Genomic DNA, 19,525 nt, shown 5'->3' with positions numbered 1-19,525 from the left:
TAGTTAGTTATTGGGTTGTGCCGGGTCTTTAACTGTGGTACGCGGGATCTTCGTTGCGGTGTGTGGGATCTTTTAGTTGCTGCATGCGAACCCTTAGTTGCAGCACGTGGAATCTAGTTCCCTGACCAGGGATCGAGCCTGGGCCCCCTGCATTGGGAGCGTGGAGTCTTAACCACTGGACCACCAGGGAAGTTCCCCCATCTCAATTATTTTCGAACAAGGGTCCCCGCACTTTTCTTTTGCACTGGGATCCACAAATAGGTAGCCAGTCCTGCCCTCAGAGAAGAAGGCCTCTAACAGATGCTCCCCTCACTCCCAGCCCCTCTTCCTCAGGCCTGCCAGCCCTAATCACACAGCCAAGGGGCACTGTCACCCGTCTTCCCCAGGCTCCTTGACAGTGGTGGGGGCAGAGCATTCCTTCTCTGTGTCTCCAAAGCCCAGCGGGCAAAAGCAGACCCTCTGGGACTGTTGGCTGGGTTGGACCAGCTGGGTTGGGATGGAGTGAACTGGCCCCTCTTGCGGGTCCTTGGTGGAGTTATTGGTGCAAATCTCTAACAACTCTGCTTCCTTCTGGGAGATCCTGCGATTCCCCTCTGGCCACATCTGACTCCTGATGCCAGGCTCCTGACTGGGAGGCATCCTCTCAGGACACACCCAATTAGGGGCTCTGGGGTCCAGGGACGTCCCCACCACCCGCCCAGCCCCTGCCCCCTGCACCCTCAGCTCCACCTGTGTGGGGTGAAGAGAGTCAGACGTTTCACACCTTCTCTTTTCACGGGTTGGCAAAGAGGATCAAAGAGGGCTGCCTCTCCTGGGCTGAGAGCAAGGACGCACAGGAGTGCGATGAGAGTCCCAGCCTCTGACCCTTGTTCCTCTCTAAGTGCCCCCTCTGAGCATCTCAGGACGCTGGGGCCTCCTCCTCTGTGGTTGAGGAAGCCCCAGAGGCCTGGCCAAAGTCTCAGTACACCCCCAGGCCTGAAGCTCCAGCTCCAGGCTTCTTCGTCCTCTGCATCCTTGAAGCCTGCGCCTGCAGGGGACCAGGGTTTTCACCACCGAGCAGACATGGGACCCTGAAGCCATGACAAAGCCTCCTCGTTCTGCCTCTGTTCATAAACCTCACATGACACTGGTCATTCCAGACCCCCAGCCTGACCTCCTGGAGGCTCCTGGGGACTGCCAGGAGGGAAACTGGGAGGTGTATTAGTCAGGATGTGACTGGCTGTGCTGTGGTAACAAATCGATCCTGAAATCTCAGAGCTATAAAAACTATAACAACAAAAGTTTATTGCTTGGGCTTCCCTGGTGGTGCAGTGGTTAAGAATCCGCCTGCCAATGTAGGCGACACGGGGTCGAGCCCTGGTCCGGGAAGATCCCACATGCCAAGCAGCAGCTAAGCCCGTGCGCCACAACTCCGAGCCCACGCTCCACAACTACTGAAGCCCGCGCGCCTAGAACCCATGCTCCGCAACAAGAGAAGCCACCGCAGTGAGAAGCCTCCACACCGCAATGAAGAGTAGCCCCTGCTCACCGCAACTAGAGAAAGCCCACATGCAGCAATGAAGACCCAACGCAGCCATAAATAAGTAAATAAATTTATTAAAAAAAAAAAAGAGTTTATTGCTTATCTGTGTCACAGTTCAACTGGACCATCCTCTGCCATCCACAGTATAATGTACCAAGGTCATGGTAGCAAGAAGCATGAGCTGAAGCTTGCAAGGGATGCTTGCAAGAGCCTGGCCAGGCCCAGAGTGGCATCATCCCCTCCACCAACACTCCATCAGCCAGAACTAATTTCCTACCCTACCTAATTGCAAAGGAAGCAGCGGTAGAGGTAGGGGAGCTGATGTAAACACCAGCACTGTCCAGTCATGACTGGTAAGAGAGTTAATGCACATTCTCTGGCCACTTCTGAGAACTGAGCCCCTGTCTTGTTCAGTATCTGGCCCCTCCAAGACCAGCCCCTAGAGCCCCACCCTTGTCCTTGCAGGGATGCAATCTTACCACTTTAGCATCAAGAACTCAAAATCAATCATCAGTCGTATTTTACAGCCGTTACTCCCCACCCCTGTCTTCCCCTCCCAGCACTTAGCATAAGGCCACAATCACCCAGAAGTTCAGGAGCTGAAAGGTTTGCACAGAACAGCCCATGCTCATTCTTTCTCTCGCTGTCATAATTGTTAATTTATCATTTATACTCTCAGCTATTTCTAAAGAGGGTTTCTTAGAAAGTGAAATAAAAGATTAGAAATCATTTAGGGAACAGGAATGAGCTAGATATATTAGAAAGTTGAAATGGACACATTACAGTTGAATAATACAGTAATGTAATACAATAATGTAATTGGTTACCTTTATTACTACAGCACAGTAATAATGCTATCCAACTGGAGCTTCCTAGCAACAGAGGCAAAAAGAGAAACAACTTCTCCCTCCATATAGGCATCCCTTCCTGCTTCTTTGGCCAGCGCTCTTTTCCCTTCCCAAAGCTCTTTCTGTTTATCCTCCCTTGTTTTCAGATCCACTGGGGATAGAGAGATCCCCCCACCACTTTTTAGGCACCCATGTCCCCCTTGCAAGGAAAGAACAGCATAAAGTCAAATGGCTAAGGACATGGAAGCAACCTAAGTGTCTGTCGACAGATGAATGGATAAGGAAGATGTGGCACACATACACAATGGAATATTACTCAGCCATAAAAAGGAACGAAATTCAGTTATTTGTAGCAAGGTGGATGGACCTAGAGTCTGTCCTACAGAGTGAAGTAAGTCAGAAAGATAAAAACAAATACTGTATGCTAACACATATGTATGGAATCTTAAAAAAACTGGAAAAAAATGTTCTGGGCAGGACAGGAATAAAGATGCAGACATAGAGGACACGGGGAGGGGGAAGGGTAAGCTGGGATGAAGTGAGAGAGTGGCAGGGACATATATACACTACCAAACGTGAAACAGATAGCTAGTGGGAAGCAGCCGCATGGCACAGGGAGATCAGCTGGTGCTTTGTGACCACCTAGAGGGATGGGATAGGGAGGGAGGGAGGGGGATGCAAGAGGGAGGAGATATGGGGATATATGTATATGTATAGCTGATTCACTTTGTTATAAAGCAGAAACTAACACACCATTGTAAAGCAATTACACTCCAATAAAGATGTTAAAAAAAAGAGAGAGTCAAATGGTTACAGTATTAGTGTAAGGGAAGCTCCAACCTGAAGAACTGAGCGTACACAGGACTTGAAGGTCACTCTCACTCTTTTGGCTCTTGGTTAAGGGATGGAGCAGAGGCTAGAACTCCAGTGCAAGAGACACCTTATTCTTCACGGGGAGGGGTCCAGGCCATGGCTTCATCAAGTACCCTGGAACTGCATCTGGAGGGCAGACGCCCCCTCCCCTGATGTCCTACACGTTAAATCACTGAATCCCCAGGATGACCCTGCGAGAGAGGCCTATATCCCCAGTTCGCAAATGGAGCTACTGAGGCCAAGAAGGGAAATGACTTCAGCAATGTTACCCAGCTTCCCCTAAAGACCGAGCCTCAGGGCAGGAGACCCCAAAACTGTGGACGAAATGCTCAGAGTTCTGAGAGGGGGAGGAGTGGGGTTCCCAGCCAGGCCCCAGCTTGGTCAGGAAGGTTCAGGAGATGGAGACCAGCTCCCCTCTCCCCAACCTCAGACTCCAGTTGCCATGACAACAGGGCCTCCATTCCGGGTGTTTGTTGGAAATTTGCATTTTAATGGAGATGTAATTAGAATTTAAAAGCTGAGGCTGGAAGGGACCGAATCCTTCCCAGTCCCTGGGGAGCCAGAACCCCCCCCTCCGACTACTCACCCTCTGCTCCACCCAGAGCCCTATTCTGACATTTTCACAACCGCTATACTCCTGGCGTCTGTCCCCACTGCCCAGATGGGGACCCTGAGGCCCCGAGCAGAGAAGGGACTTATTCAGGATCTCACAGCGAGGACAAGTCCCCAAGGTCTGCTCTGCCCAAGGACCCCCTCCGTGGTGGTGAGGTCTCAGAGCAAGAGCTGGCTGGAGGCAGGGGTGCTGGCTGGCTGAGGGCCCCTCAAGTCCTCCCCTAACTCTTCCAGGCTCACCCTTCCTCTCCCTGTAATCTCACAACCTCTCAGTGGCCCTGGGGGCCTGGCAGGGCTGGGGGACTCCTCCCATCGCACCCCAGGGGGAACTGAGGCCCAAGGGATGTGCCACGGTCACACAGCAGCTTCGTGGCAGAGCTGTGCCTTTGGCTGGTCAGCGTTGAGCCCTTCAAAATATTCCACCCTTGACCCCCCACCCAGAGCCACTATCTGACCCCAGACCTCCGTGGAGAATTTCTAGCAGCTTCTTCCTGTGTCTTTACTAAGTTCTTAAAATCAGTCATGCCAGCAATTTTGTCTTTTCAAATCGTTGAACAGAAGCTACTCTGCCTCTGCCTGGACACCCCCAGACAGGCTGCTGTCCCTGGGGAGTGTCTATGCGCACCATCCTAAACTCCACAAACCCTGGGGTCCCAAACACAGGCCCTCAAGAGGCAGAAAAGGCTCACACCTGCTGAGAATGTAACACGAGTGTGTGAGCAGCACAGGACCCAGATCCCTTGTTCACCTAAAATCCACTTCCCTGCACATGGCCTGGCTCCTAGTATGGGCTCAGCAGATGTTTATTGAGTGAATAGAAGATTAAGTGCCGGGCCTGGTGATGAGAACATGCCATGCAAACTCCCACTGCACCCTCCCCCTCCACACACCCCTGAGGGAGACACCACCAGCGCCCACAAGAGCCCTTCCCCGGGTCACACAGCTGGTAGGTGGCAAAGGCTGCATTTGAACACAGACCCGCTCACTCCAGGCTCTGGAGCATTACTCTCCCCTTGTGCTGATCACAAAAGCATGGAGGTCCAGCAGCTACATACATGTGCAGGTCACACTCACAAACGTGGACACGGGTCCCACGGGCACACTGCTGGCCCACATGGCAATCCTTTATTTTCAAACATGTCGTGCTTACTCTGTGCCCAACGTGCTGTTCCAAGTATATACTTTGTACTCAGTCCTCACAGCCACCCTGCAAGGTAGGGACCGTTATAATCAACATACAGATGAGGAATCCAAGGCACAGAGAGGTTATGTGACTTGCCCAAAGTCACACAGCGAGTGAATGAAAAAGCCAGAATCGGAACCTACACAGCCTGGCTCCAGAACGCGTGCTCCCTCCAGACCTCAGGACCCCGGAGCCAGGAGCTCTGGGTCCCCACCACCCTCAGCCGTGGGAGGAGGGCTGGACAATATTTCTCAAAGCCCAATTCACAGAGGAGGAAACAGGTCTGGAGAAAGAAGGTGGCCTGCTTTGGGGTACACAGCTGTGTGAGCCCAGGCCAGGAAGCCCAGAGCATCTGCATCAGTCCCAGCCCCCTGGGGGTTCCCCCAGCCCTGCCCATCTCCCAACCCTTCCCTCTGCCCACGGTGCCCTCCCCCACCCGGGGGGACTGAGCAGGAGTGATTGCCTGGTGACAGCCTGGTCAGGAGGAAATGAGACCTGAGGCAGGAGCATCACCTCTCAGAAAAGAAAGCTCCAGAGACCCTGAGAGGGATGTGATGAAACCAGAGGCCGAAAGGAGGCCATTCCTCGCCCATTTAGAACCAGACAGCACAGAAATGGATTTTCTCTTGAGAGCTCTTGTGAACACACTTCAAAGCCACTGATGGCAGGAGTAGGAAGTGAGAGGGAGGGAGGGAGAGGGGCCTTGGAAGTAACGCAGGGCCAGGCAGCAGAGAGAAGGGAGAGGGCCAGGCGATCACCAGTCAGAAGAGGCAATTGGAAATTCCATTTGGGTTTTCAATTTGAAGGTGGAGAAAGGCCAGGAACTTGGGGGAAGGGGGGTGGTGACTGCATAAGAGAAGGAAAGAGTCAGAGATAAGGAGACAGAGACACACAGAAAGATGGGGAGGCAAAAGCAAATTACAAGATCCCAGGTGTCCCCCCCAACACAGAATTCAAAAAGGTCTCACACACACGCTCACCCACGCTATTGCTCAGGACTCAGAGACCTGGGTTCTAGTTTTCCCTCTGCTCTTGAAATACCCTGTGACCCTGCAGAAGACCCTACCTCCCTCTGAGCCTTGGGGATCCCCCCACCAAGGCCTAGTGAGGTTAAGTTGGTTCCAGAAAGGCCAGGAAGGAGACGGGGATGGGGCACGTGGGCGACAGAGGCTAGGGAAGTGGCCACCTCACTGTGATGCTCCTTCTGTGTGGCCCAGGGCCTGGGCTGAGCAGGCACCGAGGGGCATCCAGAGAAGGGCCAGGGCCCAGCGTTTCCACGTGTAGATGAGGCTGAGGGCAGGAAAGCACCCTGAAGCCAGGCAACCAGGACAGGAACCCACCTGTGAGACCTCACGACTCCCGCCCTCCACCACCCACAGGGACAGGGACAGAGCAGGAGGGAGCTGCCCTTTCAGAGCCTGTCCCATCAGGGGTCCAAGACAGGCCTGGTACTTTTTAGGTGCCCATATGCGGGCACCTCTTTCTTGCTGAGTGGGGTGGACCCGTCTGTAACATCACTGACCCACCCGGTCCCTATTCGGGTAATAAGAGCTTTACCCGTATTAACTTACTTGCTCCTCACACCCACTTTATTACGGAGCTAAGTCCCATTTAACAGATGAACAAACTGAGGCACTATCTATTAACAGATTGAGCGAGTGAGTGCCCAGCTGTCATGTGCACACCTTTCCGGAAGAAAGCCTCATTTCCCCGCTGGGCAGCCCAGCCTGGTGGTTCTGCCTCAGCTTCCCCATTCAGTCTTGGAAGGCCGCGGGGCAGGGACAGCCGGAAGCCAGGGCCACGCAGGGCTGGTCGCAAAGAGCCAGCTGACGTCGAGGGGCGTCCAGACCCCACTCTCGGACACCCCAGCCTGGACGGCGGCGGACCAGATCGCGGTGCCGCGCCGCGCGAGAAAGCTGTCCTGCGGCGCCACCTAGTGGCCAGAGTGGCCGCTCGGCCCCTCCAGAGTCTGGCAGAGACGCTGCAGGAATCTACTGCTTCGCTGGGACATTGGAACACAAAATGTCCCTCCACCCTGGGGACCATGTTCTGACCACCCCAGGTCGGGAGGAGAAAGAGGTACGGTGGAGTTTGGTCCTTTGCCCTCCTGAGGGGCGGAATCACTCATCCCACCTGGACATCTCTGCCTTCATCTATCTGATTCGTGCATTTATGGAGCCCTTACTGTATGCCAGGCTCTGTTCCAGGCGCTGGTGAACAAAGAAAGATCCCTGCCTTTGTAGAGTTTACAGTGGAGAATGGGTGAGGAAACAGTCACTAAACAATAAATGAGTGGGACTTCCCTTGTGGGCAGTGGTTAAGACTCCATGCTCCTCGTGCAGGGGGCCCAGGTTTGATCCCTGCTCAGGGAACTAGATCCCACATGCATACCACAACTAAGAGTTCGCATGCCACAACTAAGGAGCCCTCCTGCCACAGCTAGGACTCGGTGCAACAACAACAACAACAAAAATTAAAATAAAACAATAAATGAAGATAATAAAAGAAATTAAAAAACAATCTGGCTATTTCAGAAGCAGGAGAAAAAGAGCCTGTCTGACAGCATCACTGAGCTCCAGGGGACCCACAACCCTCAGGGCAAATCCGTGGAGCCTGATGCCAATGAAACCATGCAGCCCTCCTTGCTCCTCTGGGGTCACTCCTGTCCCAAGGGACATGCCCTCACTACAGGATCCTCCTGCCTGAGATACTCCCCTCCCACATGGCCGGCTCCTCTTCTCCTCCAGAGTCCTCCTGACTCCCACCCAGCGCCCCTGCAATGCTCTCCTGGGTGGGTGGCACTGGGGAGCAGTGCATAACTGCTCAGGCCAGGCTGTCTGTCTTGATTCCCAGCTCTGACACCACCTTGTGACCTGGACAGGTTCCTTGGCCTCTCTGTGCCCCTTTCCTCATTTGTAAAATGGGGGAAGCAGTTGTTCCTGCTCCAGAGGAGGGGAGGGCAGTGGTGGTATAAGTGAGTTAACAAATGTAAAACACTTAAGACAGCACCTTGACACAATGTTTGTTATTATTAACATCTGTTTAGGTTTTTCCCTCCTGGACTAGCTGATGGAGGTTAGTGAGGTTCATTCACAAAGGACCAACTGAGTCACCTCCATGTCCTACACGCTACAGTGTCATGTATACAAAAGGATCTCAGAACATGTTTGTACGGTGAATTCAGGGGTTCCCCCTCATTCATCACTGATTTATTGAGTGCCTTTTGCATGCCAAGTACTGGGCTAGGAGCTGCAGATGGAGCAGTGATCAAGACAGGTTTCCTCCCCACAGCAAGAAGAGTACTAATTTCTAAGCCAGAAGTTCTCAAACTATTTTGTCTAAGAACTCTTTACTCTTAAAAAAATTCAGGATCCCAAAGAGCTTTTGTATGTGTAACTAACAAGAGCTACCATGTTAGAAACTAAAACAAAATTTTAAAAAACTTATTAATTCATTTAAAACAATAACAAGCCCACACATTAACATAAGTGACATATTTTAATGAAAACAAAACAAAATAGTGGGAAAACACTGATATTGTTTTGCATTTTTGCAAATGTCTCTAATGGAAGATAGCTGGATTCTCATGCCGAACTAGATCTGTGCGATATGTTGCTCTGGTTGAAGTATAATACTTCCAAAAATACATTCCCCTTTTTCGTAAAAATTGAGAATACTAACACTCCGTCCCGAGCGCGGCCTCGCCCACTACGGAGACGCCTGACGCGATAGGACTGACCCACCAGGCTGGGCTAGCGGTGGACGGCTTCCGGGAGAAGGCGGGGCCTGGCTCCCAAAGGGTCAGTGGGGTTGCGATTGGACGACAAATGCGTCCTTCGGCGCGTTGGCCCCGCCTCCAGATCCCGCCCAGTGGTAAACCTAACGCCTGCGTCCTAAGGAAGGTGGGCACTTCCGCCCGCCCACTGCGGAACCTTTTGTTCTAGCTCGCGTTTCCACCGAAACGATAAGGGCGGCCAAGGCGGAAGTAGTTGAGGCGTGTGGGCGGAGCTAAGCACCGCTATGTCGGTTTCCTTGCTGCGGCGAGGTTTGGAGCTTTTGGGGGTGCCTGAGGGTGAGGAGCTTCTTCCCAGAGACGTCCAGCCTGGGCGGGAAGGCGGCAGGGGCTGGGGGCAGGAGCCCCGAGGGTGCGAACGATCCAGACCGGGCTTAGCCTCGGTGGGATGGGAACCCTGAGCGCCCTCCGAACCGAGTCGGTTCCTCTCTTCCCCTACAGCCCCCAGGGACGCGCCAGGCCAAACCAAGATGAGCGAGGCTCCGATGAAGCGGACGCGGAAGGCAAAGGCGGCCCAGGCCCAGAAACTGCGGAACTCGGCCAAGGGAAATGTGCCCAAATCGGCGCTGGGTGAGCTCGGGAAGGGGCTGGACGCGCTGCTCCCGGGGTCGGGGGGCGGTGCCGGGGAGGAGGGGGCGCTAGAGTGAGGGCTTGAAATGTTACCCAGGAGTTTCTAGAATACCTGCTGTGCGACGGGCGTGGGGCGGGACCCTGGGAACACGGAGGTGAACGAATCACATTGTCCCGCCCTTCAAGGTATACAGCCCTAGTAGGGAGAGAAGCATCGAAGAGTTTCAAAATCAGCGTATGGTTGCTGTGATAGGGTCTATGCATTAAGACTGTGGTGCTCTGAGAGGGACTTAGAATGAAAGGCCAAATCGGACTTCTCTGAGGAAGCAACAGTTAAGCCCAGACCCGATGGAAGTATACGAGTGAACCGGGGGAAGAGTATTCTAGAGAGAATGGCATATGCGGAGTCAGAAGTTTATTGCCTTTGAAATCTTGAAAAAAAAGAAGCCTGGTCAAAGTGACATACAGGGAACGAGGGTCAGAGATGGAGCATTAAATAAAATTAATACTCCGTGTGCCAGGTGCTGTTATAAGCCTCGTACAAATGTTTGCTCATGTAATTGCTCCCAGCAACCCTGTGAGGTCGGCACTATCATTACCTCCATTTTACAGAAGCAGAAACAGGCCCCTGCCCAGATAGTACAGGTAGAAACCAGGCAGATTGTCTCCAGAGCCCTGATCCCACCTACTGCTTCAAGATGCTATGGCCTGGGCGGTGGTGATGGTGCGGAGATAAGAGAATTGTGCAGGTGGAAGATGCGGTGAGGAGGGGGCATTGATGGCGTCAGTGGTGAATTGGCTGTGAGGATGGAGGCAGAGGGAGTCAGCGAGTACGGAATGTCTTGGGGGATGTGGCGCCACTTAACGAGACCTGCAGACTTGAGGAGCTGGAGTGGGCAGGAATGTAGGGTGTTTTTCACCTGTGGCAGGACTTGGTGAGCTCCTAGTGTCTTTGAATCCCCAGGGCCTCGTGCATAAAAGGTGTTCAAGTTGTTTGTTAAAAGAACTATGGTTGAGGTCTATCCCGATGGGGCTTTTTCTGTAAACCTACATCGTTGGAAACGCCTCATAGATTAACTGTGTGGTTTCCTTTACTCATAGAACTACCTGTTAGATCTGTGGGAAAGAACTACAAGACAGAGCTGCCAAGTAAACTATGAAAAACCTAACGAACTTTTTATCTTAGGTATTGGCATATCCCAATGATCTGTACTGTTCTAAGGTGTGATGGCTTAGGAGTGAATATGATTTGAACCTAATACATTTTTAGAGGATGTCAAATTCAGAACCAGGCAGATCCATCTCCTGACCCTAAACATGGTCCTAAAGTAAATCACTTGAGGAAATTGGATCCCAAAGATTACAGGTGGGGAATTTTGAAGTGTGTCCATATTTCATTGGAGATCAAAGAAGCCTAACTAAAAGAATTGTGGGCTGACTCATGATAACTTCTTTTTGAAAGGGCTATTTTATCTTGAAGATTTATGAGTTTGGAGGAACTAAGGGGATTGGCAGTGGAAAGAATCGAACGTGTGGAATTCCTTAAAAATTTATTGACTTAAATAACTGTCTGTGTTACACATAATAAAAAAAAACCCTTTAAAAAAAAAAAAGAAAGAACTATGAATTCTGAGGAAATACAGCATGAGCAAAAGTGTGGAGGCAGGAAAGTGAGCCTGGGTTGAGCCACAGTGGTGCTGGTGTGGAACAGGCACACAAGGGGCCCGAGGGAGGTCACGCCTCCATCCCAGCCCCCGCCCCACCACCCTGTCATGGCACATGACTGAGGACTGAGAGGATTCTCTCAACCCTCAGTGGCCAACCTAAAGAACACCTCTGTGGCTCCACCTTGGTCTGAGCTACACACCATCTCTTGCCTGGATTATTGCAGAAGCCTCCTAACTGGTCTCCCTTCCACTGCCCCCTCCCCCAGTAATCTTGTTCTCACCATAGCAGCCGAAGTGATCCCGTAAAATCCTGAGTCAGACCTGTCTCTCCTCTGCCCTGCACCCACCGGGGTGAGAGCCTGAGTCTGTCAGTGCCTGCTCAGGCCCCACATGATCTGCTCCTTCCAGCTTCGTCTCCTCGGCTTCTCCCCTCTCTGTCCAACCACTTTCTGTTCTTCAAGCACATTAGTCACACTTCTGCTTCAGAGCCTTTGCACTGGCTGTTCCCTCTACCCAGAATGCTCTTCTCCCACAGTGTCACACTCTCTCCCTCCAGTCTTTGCTCAGAATTCATTTCAGTGAGGCCTTCTCAGAGCCTCCTGTTTGGAATTGCAACCCTCCCCCCAGCATCTCTCATTTCTGTTTACTATTCTCTTTTTCTCCATAAAATGATCACCCTCTGAAATACCGTTTACCTTGTGTACCATCTCTCTTCCCACGGAATGGAAGTTCCATGAGGGCAGGACTTTTTGTCTGTTCTGTTTCCTGCTCTGTGCTCTTGCACCTAGAACAGTGGCTGACACACACACAGTAAGTGCCCAGGCCACCTTTGTGGAGTAAATCACTTGAGCAGGTGGAACCAAGGGGGACTTTGAGCAGGACCTGTGTGGGGTGTGGTTTTGACAGAAGAGCCCAGGCTGTTGCAGCAGCCTGGGGAAGGGACGACAGGGCTTTTGGTAGGGCCATGGGAGGTGGGAGTGGGGTGGGGAGATGTCAGGAGGGGACCCAGAAGGCTTCCAGGGAGTGAATCTGAAATGATGCCACCCTGCCTGCCATCCACAGCTGAGTTCCAGAAGCGAGAGCGTCGAGGTTACCTTGGAGTAAACCTGAGGTTTATGACTAGTGCAAGAAGCACAGTGGCCGAATCCGTCACCCAGCAGGTTCGTCAGGGGGATGGGCTGTGGGAAGGAACCTGGGGGGTGAGAACTGAGGCTGTTCCTGGGATCTGTGGGAGTCTCAGCCCTGAGCATAGGCTGGAGGGTGGAGCCCCCTCCAGGCTCCTAAGAGCTGGACACCCCGCTGTGCTGTGAGGGGCCTCCCCCTGGAGGGCCGAGAGCAGTGTGGGGAAGGTGGGAGGCCGGGCCTGGCCTTGCTCCCCTGGGACCCCTGTGGGCCTCCGCTGGCTCCTCTGTAAATGGAAACCACATGCCCTGCCTCCCGGGACGGTGTGAGGGCCAGGTGAGAGGGTGACACTTGGTCGGCTGCACCAGGTTGTGTGGCTGCAAGTGGCTGGGAGTCCCCACCCAGGGCTCCTGACTCTCACACCCCCCAAGATTGTGCGCCAGGACCGGGGCCGCAAGGCCTGTGACCGGCCTGTGGGCAAGACTAAGAAGAAGAAGAAGGCCGAGGGCACCGTGTTCACCGAGGAAGACTTCCAGAAGTTCCAGCAGGAGTACTTCGGCAGTTAGGCTCCCGGGAGGGCACAGCCGCCTCGGACCTCTCAGCCTGGCTCAGGAAAGCCGTGGAGTGGAGGCTGGCACGGAGCTGGCGAGCTGGAAGCCCAGGGGAGGACCTTCGCTCAGACCCGAACTGACATCTGCAGGCTCGGGAGGTACTATCTGCCTGCTGGAAAGGAACACATTGGACTGTTTTGTCTGCTTTGGCCCAGGGAGGGCCTCGGGGCTGTTTGCTGTGGAGAGGCCTGTCACTGGGCCCTTGGGGACCACACCTCTGATAGGACGAGGGCCGCTGGGTGGGCTTTCGGGTTCTAATAAACGTGGCCCGGGGCTGTGTGTGCTGCTCTAACAGGGTGTCTCCCGCCTCCTCTGGCACCGAGGAGCCTTCCCTCCCTCCCCCACCTCCCGGCTGGTTCTTAGGGCTCCAGGTCAGAAGTCCTGCAGCCCAGCCCCGGCGCAGGTACCACCAGAGAGCAGTTCACCCATCCGCAGACCCCGCAGGCCTCCTCTCCCTGGGGTGGCAGCCCCAGCTGAGAAGGCAGCTCTTGAGGAAGCTGAGGGCGGGAGCATGGCTGCCTCAGCCCAGTGCCCAGGGCTTGTGCCCTTGTGTGTTTTTTTTGGGGGGGGCGGGATGAAAGGCCACTTCTTGTTTCTCTGACCTCTGTCACAGGAGGTGGGGACTAGTGGGGCGACTCAGGAGGTGAGCTCAAGAAATAGGGTTTTACACGCAGGTCTGCCGAGCAGAAGGGTGGTGCTGGGCCCAGAGCTGCACCACCAGGGGAAGGTGGAGGCCGGGCCGCGTCCGGTGGGGGCAGCGCAGGGCAGGTGCTGTTGAGCAGATGCCCGAGTGAGCGGGTGGTGCTGCCCAGCTGGGTCTTCAGTGTGGCACTGATGACAAGTCCTAGAAGCCCAGGGGTCCCTTCTGGGGAGGGGGCCCTGGAGGCCTCCAGGCTGCTCCGTCTGGCTCGCCTAGTGCCACCCCCCGCACGCCTAAAGGCTCCCTGGGACACGTGTTGTCTGGTAGGGGACTTCTGAAGGGACCCTGCCGTGGGTTCTTCTGTGCAAGAGAAGGGGAAGTTTTACCCCTCACACAGCCAGACCCCGGCAGGGCTGTTCCTGGTTGCTATCCAGCTTTCCATGCCAAGTGGGGACAGGAGGGGACCACAGAATTGCCTGAGGCAGAGTTGGCGCCTGTCTTGTCTGCAGTGCAGGTGGCCTCCGAGAGTAGGAAGCAGACCAGCCATCCAGGAAGTCAAGGTGGGCAGAAGAGGTGTCGTGACTCCAAACGGTATTGCGCCACCGTCCTCAGATGGCTTGTTCCAAGGGAGAGGGGGTGTTTTCCCAAGCTCTCCTCCTGCCTGCTGAGCTTCACTGACCCCTGTGAGGAGAGACACTCCGGTGTCCTTGGAGGCTCATTCCCTTCCTCTGTTAAGCAGCTTAGCAAGCAGCAGCCTCAGCTTCTTGCTTTCTCTCACCAGTTCTCTGAAGAACCGGCTGACCAGGGCCCCTTTCTAACGTGCATGCACCTGCTGTTATGTCATCACGAACAGGTTCCTGCCCCCTCCCCAGGTGTAGAATGAGGGGCCTGCCTCTGCGGGAGGGTGAGAGCAGGGGTCCTGCGCTTCTCTGCTTGTGAGTTTCCAGTAAGTCTTAATGTTTGTGCCGAGTAGCACCAGTGGGTGTGTGTCCGTGACCCCAAGGCATGACTGACGTTAGCGTTCACCCAAGACACTGGTCCTATGGGTCGGGGTGGGGCCCCACAATCTGCTGTTAACAGTCACCGTGGACGGCTCCGTTGCAGGTGGTGAGAAGGCAGCGGGTGGGGACCCTGGGGAGGCGGGTGCTGGCGATGGAAGGAGGAGGATGTGCCACCGGGGAGGGGTGCCGGTGCAAGAGCCACACATGGGGGTGCTGACCATGAGCCGCGGACCGGGTGACTGACAATCTTTTGGGAAAGGGACAGGAACCAAGTAAGAGGACACTGTGGTGCCACATTGAGGGCTGGGAGGAAGAGGCCTTCCCTGATGGAGCGGCTCTATCACTGGTGGTTTGGAGGAGCTGACACATTTGCCTAGAGACCCAGGAGGGCAGGACTGCCACGTGGGACCTTCGCCAGGGTGTGTGTATGAGGCTTAAGTTCCTGCAGGAGCTGGGCTGATCCCCATCAGGTGACATCTAACACAGCTGGGGCCAGGGAGCCCTCCTAGAGAGGTGGGTGGGACCATCTGCCCATTCCTCCGCGGCTTTTTCTCAGGGTGCTCTCCCCATTCTACGTCCACAACTTTCCCTGTCCTTCGAAGCCCAGCTCAGGGCAGTTAAGACCTCGATCACCAGGTCCAAGGTCCACATGTGACACCTCCCTTGGTGCCTTGGGGAAGCATTCCCATCTGGGCCACCACCATTACTTCTCCCACATTACCCTCTGTTAGGCATCAGGAAGCAGGTGAGGGGAATATCAGCCCCACCACAGGAGGCAAAACAGGCAAACGCCCGATAACCCTGGGTTCAAATAGGCTCTACAACTCCTCCAACCGCCCTCTACCGTAGGACCTGTGTGCCTGGTGCCCCATCTGCATCACCCTCATCCCAACCACTCTTCTACACTTTCACAATGGAAAAATGGTCCTCCCTCAGCAGGCCCTAAAGGACCCAAGGAGAGAAGAAACCTGCGCCGGCTGGGCTCACTCTTGTACTCAACAGAAGATGACATCTCCCTTATCTTGCAATAAAATAAGTTACCAGCCAGGACTGCAGGGCCCTTTCATCCCGACATCAGGGATGGCAGACCTTCCAGCTCGCCGAAGGTGCCAGCCAGGGAAGCAGCCAGCCTTTCGGCCCTGCTCTTCCATTTGTTCCAGCAAGAACCGAGAAGCCATCTTTCCCTGAATAGACCCTTCTGGAAAGGCCTCTAAGAACTGCAGCAGTTTATCGGTGAAACCGAATCCCCTTGTGCCCAGCTCAGACTGTGGGGCCTTATCTGGGTACTTACTGTTGGCACAAAGCAACAATCACGCGGGAACGGGGAGCCCAGGCTCCACTTCTCTGCCACCCTGCTCTTTCATAAAATTCCCCAGCCTCACTCGCACCCAAGGGTGCTTAACATCGAGTCAGACAGTTTTTGGTTCTGGGGAAATCACCCAGCCACCTACTAGGGGGTTATCTAGCCCAACTCCGTCTCAGGGGTCCAACTGGTCATCAGTGACCCTGACATACAGCCCAACAGTGTCAGAAAAAAAAGAATCTCACTCTGGGCTTCAATTCCAAGTCCCGATAGCCAACCCCAAAGCAAACTGGTGCTTCTGCGGATTGACTGGGCTCTTTACCAGAGGCAAGAAACCAGACGCAGCAGTCTGCAAAAATACTGTCACTACAAAATAATTTATTAAAACACACAGCTTCAGCACTAGCCTATGTACAAACACACACCCTCCTGACTACCCTACAGCTAGGGGGTCCTCTTCTTCCCCCGTGCCTTGCGGACCTCTTCTATTAAATCTTTCAGATACTGGATCTCCTTGGCCAAGGAATCTGCCTTCTCTTTCAGAGCCTCATTCTTCTTTTCTAGCTCTTTACATTCACCAGTGAGGGCCTCCTGCTCTGCCCTCTTCTTCTGGCGGTACCTAGTGGCTGCTGTCTTGTTCTGCTCCATTTTCTTCAGTTTCTTATCTAGTTTCTCACCCTTTACTTTCGCTGCTGTCATCTTCTCTCCAGGAGGGTCATAGGGCTTGGGGCGGGCAGAGCCACCAGGGGCACCTGGAGATAGCAGGCTTCTATTTGGAGAACCCCTGGAGGTAGGGGGGCTATGCTGGGGAGAGCCCAGATAGGAGTCAGGGCTCATACAGATGCCACTATCATTATCTGAGGGGGCATCCTCTTCCTTTACGCATGGAGGGACCAGCATAAGGTAAGCAGTGGAGTCTGGCTTCCCATCTTCTTCAGACGTCACTTCACTGCACAGCTCTAAAGTAAAAGAATGATCTGGAGTGGAGAACAGGGCCCCTGGGGAGAGGGGAAGAGGCTGCAAGAAAGTGAAAGGGGCACCCTGGTCAGTTGTTGGCAAACTTTCTGGAAGATGGCCTATTGGGTTCACAAGCTGGGGGGGCTCCTTAGTAGCCTCCTGGAGTAGGGGGTCAAAGAGATCACACGTGTCATCCAACGAGGCCAAAAGCTCATCTGGCATGGTTTCCAGATCATCTATACCCAACAGAGCATTAAAATCAAACTCCTTCAGATCCATTTTCTCCACCATCCAATCTGTCCCAGAGAACGCATCCTCTGCAAAAAAAGAAAGTTGGAACCAATGAGTCAAATGTACAGGACTAGCACCAGATCCCACCAGCAGATAAAAGCAGCCCACTCACCCTTGCCGTTATCTGAGGCACTGACCAACCCATCCATAGCCAGCCATTCGGAGAAGCCCGCCTTAGCCTTGTCGCCAGAGAACCCATGAGGTTTGAAGTGCTTGGCCACCTCCAGGTAGTCATCTAGGAGACCCAGGCTCTCTTCAGCCCCCAAACCCGACTGGTCGAAGGGGGACATGAAGTCCACCACCAACACCTCGCTGCTCAGGAAGCTCTTCTCGGCCATGTCGCGAGGTTTTGGTGGAATCGAGGAATGTGCTTAACTCGAAGGTGTCTTTGTCGGTTACAGCAACGCTGCTGCTGAATGCCTTGAAAAGCCTGAAGACAAATCAGAAACCAAGTCCCATTAAAGATCAGCTGGCCTGAGAATTTCATCTTTTCATCCATGAGGCAAGATGGCCAAAATAGAACTCCATTCGGTGTTGAGAATCGGTACCACGTGGCCCCAGGGCCATCGCGTCACCGCCGCGTCCCTCAGGCTGCACAAAATGGACGCCCGGCCGTTCCCCACCGGCCAGAACAGGAAGCCGCCCCACCCGCACGTCCAAATCCGCCTCTGGACGCCCGGCCCCGCCCACGCCCCCCGTGACTCACGCGGCGGCCGCCGCCGCCGCCCTACCACGCCGCCATCTTGGCCGCTGCCACGTTTCGCGGGGCACCAGGTGGAAGCCGGCGGATTCGGGGGGCCGGGGCTGCCGGGGGCTCCCGACCCAAGGGCGCCGGAGTTTTGGGGACACCCAAGCAGGGGCCACGCGTTATGAGCGCTCGTAAAACCACTCCCGCCTCCGCGAAGCCGCCCAGCCGCCGGCCGCTCCCAAGCAGGCAGAAACCCCTCACCGACCCAGGGGTGCACGGCCAGAGCAGCGCAGGCCCAGTACTTACGCCATGGCTTAAGCCGCTGGGGGGTGCCGCTGCAGAGCCTGGTGCTGCTGCCGCCGCTGCAAAAGCCAATGCTGCCGCAGGCACTGCTGCCTCTAATACGCCATGGTGGCCCGCGGACGCTACGGGAGCGGAGAAAAGAAGGCACGCACTCGCACGGAGAAATCACATATACAGACAGAAGGAGAAAAAATGGCGGCGAGACGACGAGCTCGGGGCCTTTATAAACTCTGCTCCCTGTGAGGACGCATCACAGACCATATCCTTCCGCCGCGGTCACGTGACTCGCGCCTCCCACCCACGCATTGCCATCTATTCGACGGCCCTATCGTTTCCAATCTCCGACTTTTAAGTCTAGGGCGTAGCTGTGAAGAGAGAATGAATTGTTTTTATTTACGGCCTCAAGAAAAAGACGCACTACTTTACAAGGATTTTAAGATGAAAGGGTCACTCCCGTCCGCCGCCGGGGAGCGCGGAGGGATTCGCCACACTCATTTCCGGCGTTAGTCCGAAGGGCGGAGAGAGAAGTCTTTCATCCCAAGAAAGGTTTTTACTGTGAAGTACGAGGTCTCCTAGTTCTCGCGCGATATGCTGGAGGAGAGCGCGCATCAAGATGATTGGTCAGACATGGTGAGTCATATATATCTCGAGTTTCTATTGGCTCAGGCCGCTGATCTGCGCGGGAAGGGGCGGAGCGGCCGACGGTTCCCTCCGTCTGGTTCTGCGGTATCTCCGGTTTTCTCTGTGACGGCGCTTTGCAGTGGCTTCCTCAGCCCTGCCCACCCGCAGCCGGTCAGGATTGCCCCGGGCAGCCCGGGCCCAGTGCGTCCCAAATAGTGGCGTTAGGCCCCGCCCCTTGCAGTCCTTTTCTGCCGTCCTCAGTGAAGCTCCAAAGTAGCGACCAGGTTCAGGCCCAAAGATGAAACTAGGCAAAAGGAAATGTCATTTCGTGTGCGTTTTCACACACAAACACTTGCAAAATACTGAGGACGTGCAAGCCCTTCAGTAGTTGAAAGGGGAGGCTGATGACCTCAGTCGAGATCACCCGATCTATGCGCACCTACCATCAAAGGCGAGTCGGGGAAATGCGTAATCCTATAGTCTATCGTATTTTTACATATCCGTTTAGCTAAAATATGTTTGCTATTTTATTGAAGAATGCAGCCTATCACAGGGGAACTTCTTTCAGTTCATGTAGTTTCAGTTCCTCTAAGAAGAAAGATTTTATTCAGCTGCTCTCTCTCACTCTAGGGTAGTTTCAGTTAGCTCCCAACGCTGTACAACTCCCAGGCATAACCGCTTCCCAGCAAGTCCTCCTAATGCCCAATTGCCGGAGTTTGTGTATTCGGAGGCCGCAGTCCAGGTCAGGCCAACAACTTGCTCTCTCTACTGGGGAACTGTTAAGAGCAACAAGAAAGCCCTCCCCCACCCTCCAGCCCTCTCGTCAGACACTGCGGGGGCGGAAACCTTGAGTTTCTGCTTCCATTCCTTTCAGTAAGCCCTACAAATATTATGTCTGAGGACTGATGTCAAAAATTTGG

At 54.2% G+C, this 19,525-nt stretch overlaps 2 protein-coding genes, 1 long non-coding RNA gene and 1 other non-coding gene across 5 annotated transcripts in view; 3 read left to right on the top strand and 1 right to left on the bottom strand.

Annotated features, from left to right (window-relative positions):
* Positions 1 to 8,951: 8,951 nt before the first annotated feature.
* On the top strand, positions 8,952 to 13,093 carry RPS19BP1 (ribosomal protein S19 binding protein 1). 2 transcript variants are annotated; one of them, XM_067698150.1, is made up of 4 exons: positions 8,952 to 9,110; positions 9,273 to 9,401; positions 12,131 to 12,228; positions 12,622 to 13,093. In XM_067698150.1, exons 1-4 carry the CDS (start codon positions 9,059 to 9,061, stop codon positions 12,754 to 12,756), a joined length of 414 nt encoding a protein of 137 aa, XP_067554251.1. In that variant the 5' UTR covers positions 8,952 to 9,058; the 3' UTR covers positions 12,757 to 13,093. The 2 variants fall into 2 exon arrangements, with proteins under 2 accessions (XP_067554251.1, XP_067554250.1); XM_067698149.1 differs by having other exon boundaries at positions 12,559 to 13,093.
* Positions 10,413 to 10,543, top strand: LOC137203058 (small nucleolar RNA SNORA18). Its single transcript, XR_010932886.1, has one exon. It is a non-coding gene; the product is annotated as a small nucleolar RNA SNORA18 (small nucleolar RNA).
* A 3,010-nt stretch (positions 13,094 to 16,103) lies between the features above and the next one.
* On the bottom strand, positions 16,104 to 18,174 carry ATF4 (activating transcription factor 4). Its single transcript, XM_067698148.1, has 3 exons — positions 17,988 to 18,174; positions 17,106 to 17,423; positions 16,104 to 17,019 (listed from the first exon to the last, which is right to left on the bottom strand). The coding sequence occupies exons 2-3, from the start codon at positions 17,329 to 17,331 to the stop codon at positions 16,190 to 16,192; spliced, it is 1,056 nt and encodes a 351-aa protein (XP_067554249.1). The 5' UTR covers positions 17,332 to 17,423; positions 17,988 to 18,174; the 3' UTR covers positions 16,104 to 16,189.
* A 160-nt stretch (positions 18,175 to 18,334) lies between these two features.
* The window catches only part of LOC137202501 (uncharacterized), a 32,567-nt gene continuing 31,376 nt past the window's right edge, over positions 18,335 to 19,525 (top strand). Inside the window, exon 1 of the long non-coding RNA XR_010932636.1 lies at positions 18,335 to 18,614. This is a non-coding gene — a long non-coding RNA (uncharacterized lncRNA). The remainder of the gene's footprint in view (positions 18,615 to 19,525) is intronic.

The sequence above is a fragment of the Pseudorca crassidens genome, chromosome 11, assembly GCF_039906515.1.
Source record: "Pseudorca crassidens isolate mPseCra1 chromosome 11, mPseCra1.hap1, whole genome shotgun sequence".
Taxonomy (NCBI): domain Eukaryota; kingdom Metazoa; phylum Chordata; class Mammalia; order Artiodactyla; family Delphinidae; genus Pseudorca; species Pseudorca crassidens.
The sequence above is the reverse complement of the archived record's forward strand: the minus strand, read 5'-3'. Positions and strand labels throughout refer to the sequence as shown.

Coding starts and splice junctions, on each gene's coding strand:
- ATF4 (XM_067698148.1), bottom strand. CDS start 17,331: ATGGCCGAGAAGAGCTTCCTGAGCAGCGAGGTGTTGGTGGTGGACTTC. Junction 17,020..17,105: donor TGCCTCAGATAACGGCAAGG/GTGAGTGGGCTG, acceptor CTTTTTTTGCAG/AGGATGCGTTCTCTGGGACA.
- RPS19BP1 (XM_067698149.1), top strand. CDS start 9,059: ATGTCGGTTTCCTTGCTGCGGCGAGGTTTGGAGCTTTTGGGGGTGCCT. Junction 9,111..9,272: donor GCTTTTGGGGGTGCCTGAGG/GTGAGGAGCTTC, acceptor CTTCCCCTACAG/CCCCCAGGGACGCGCCAGGC. Junction 12,229..12,558: donor CCGAATCCGTCACCCAGCAG/GTTCGTCAGGGG, acceptor CGGCTGCACCAG/GTTGTGTGGCTGCAAGTGGC.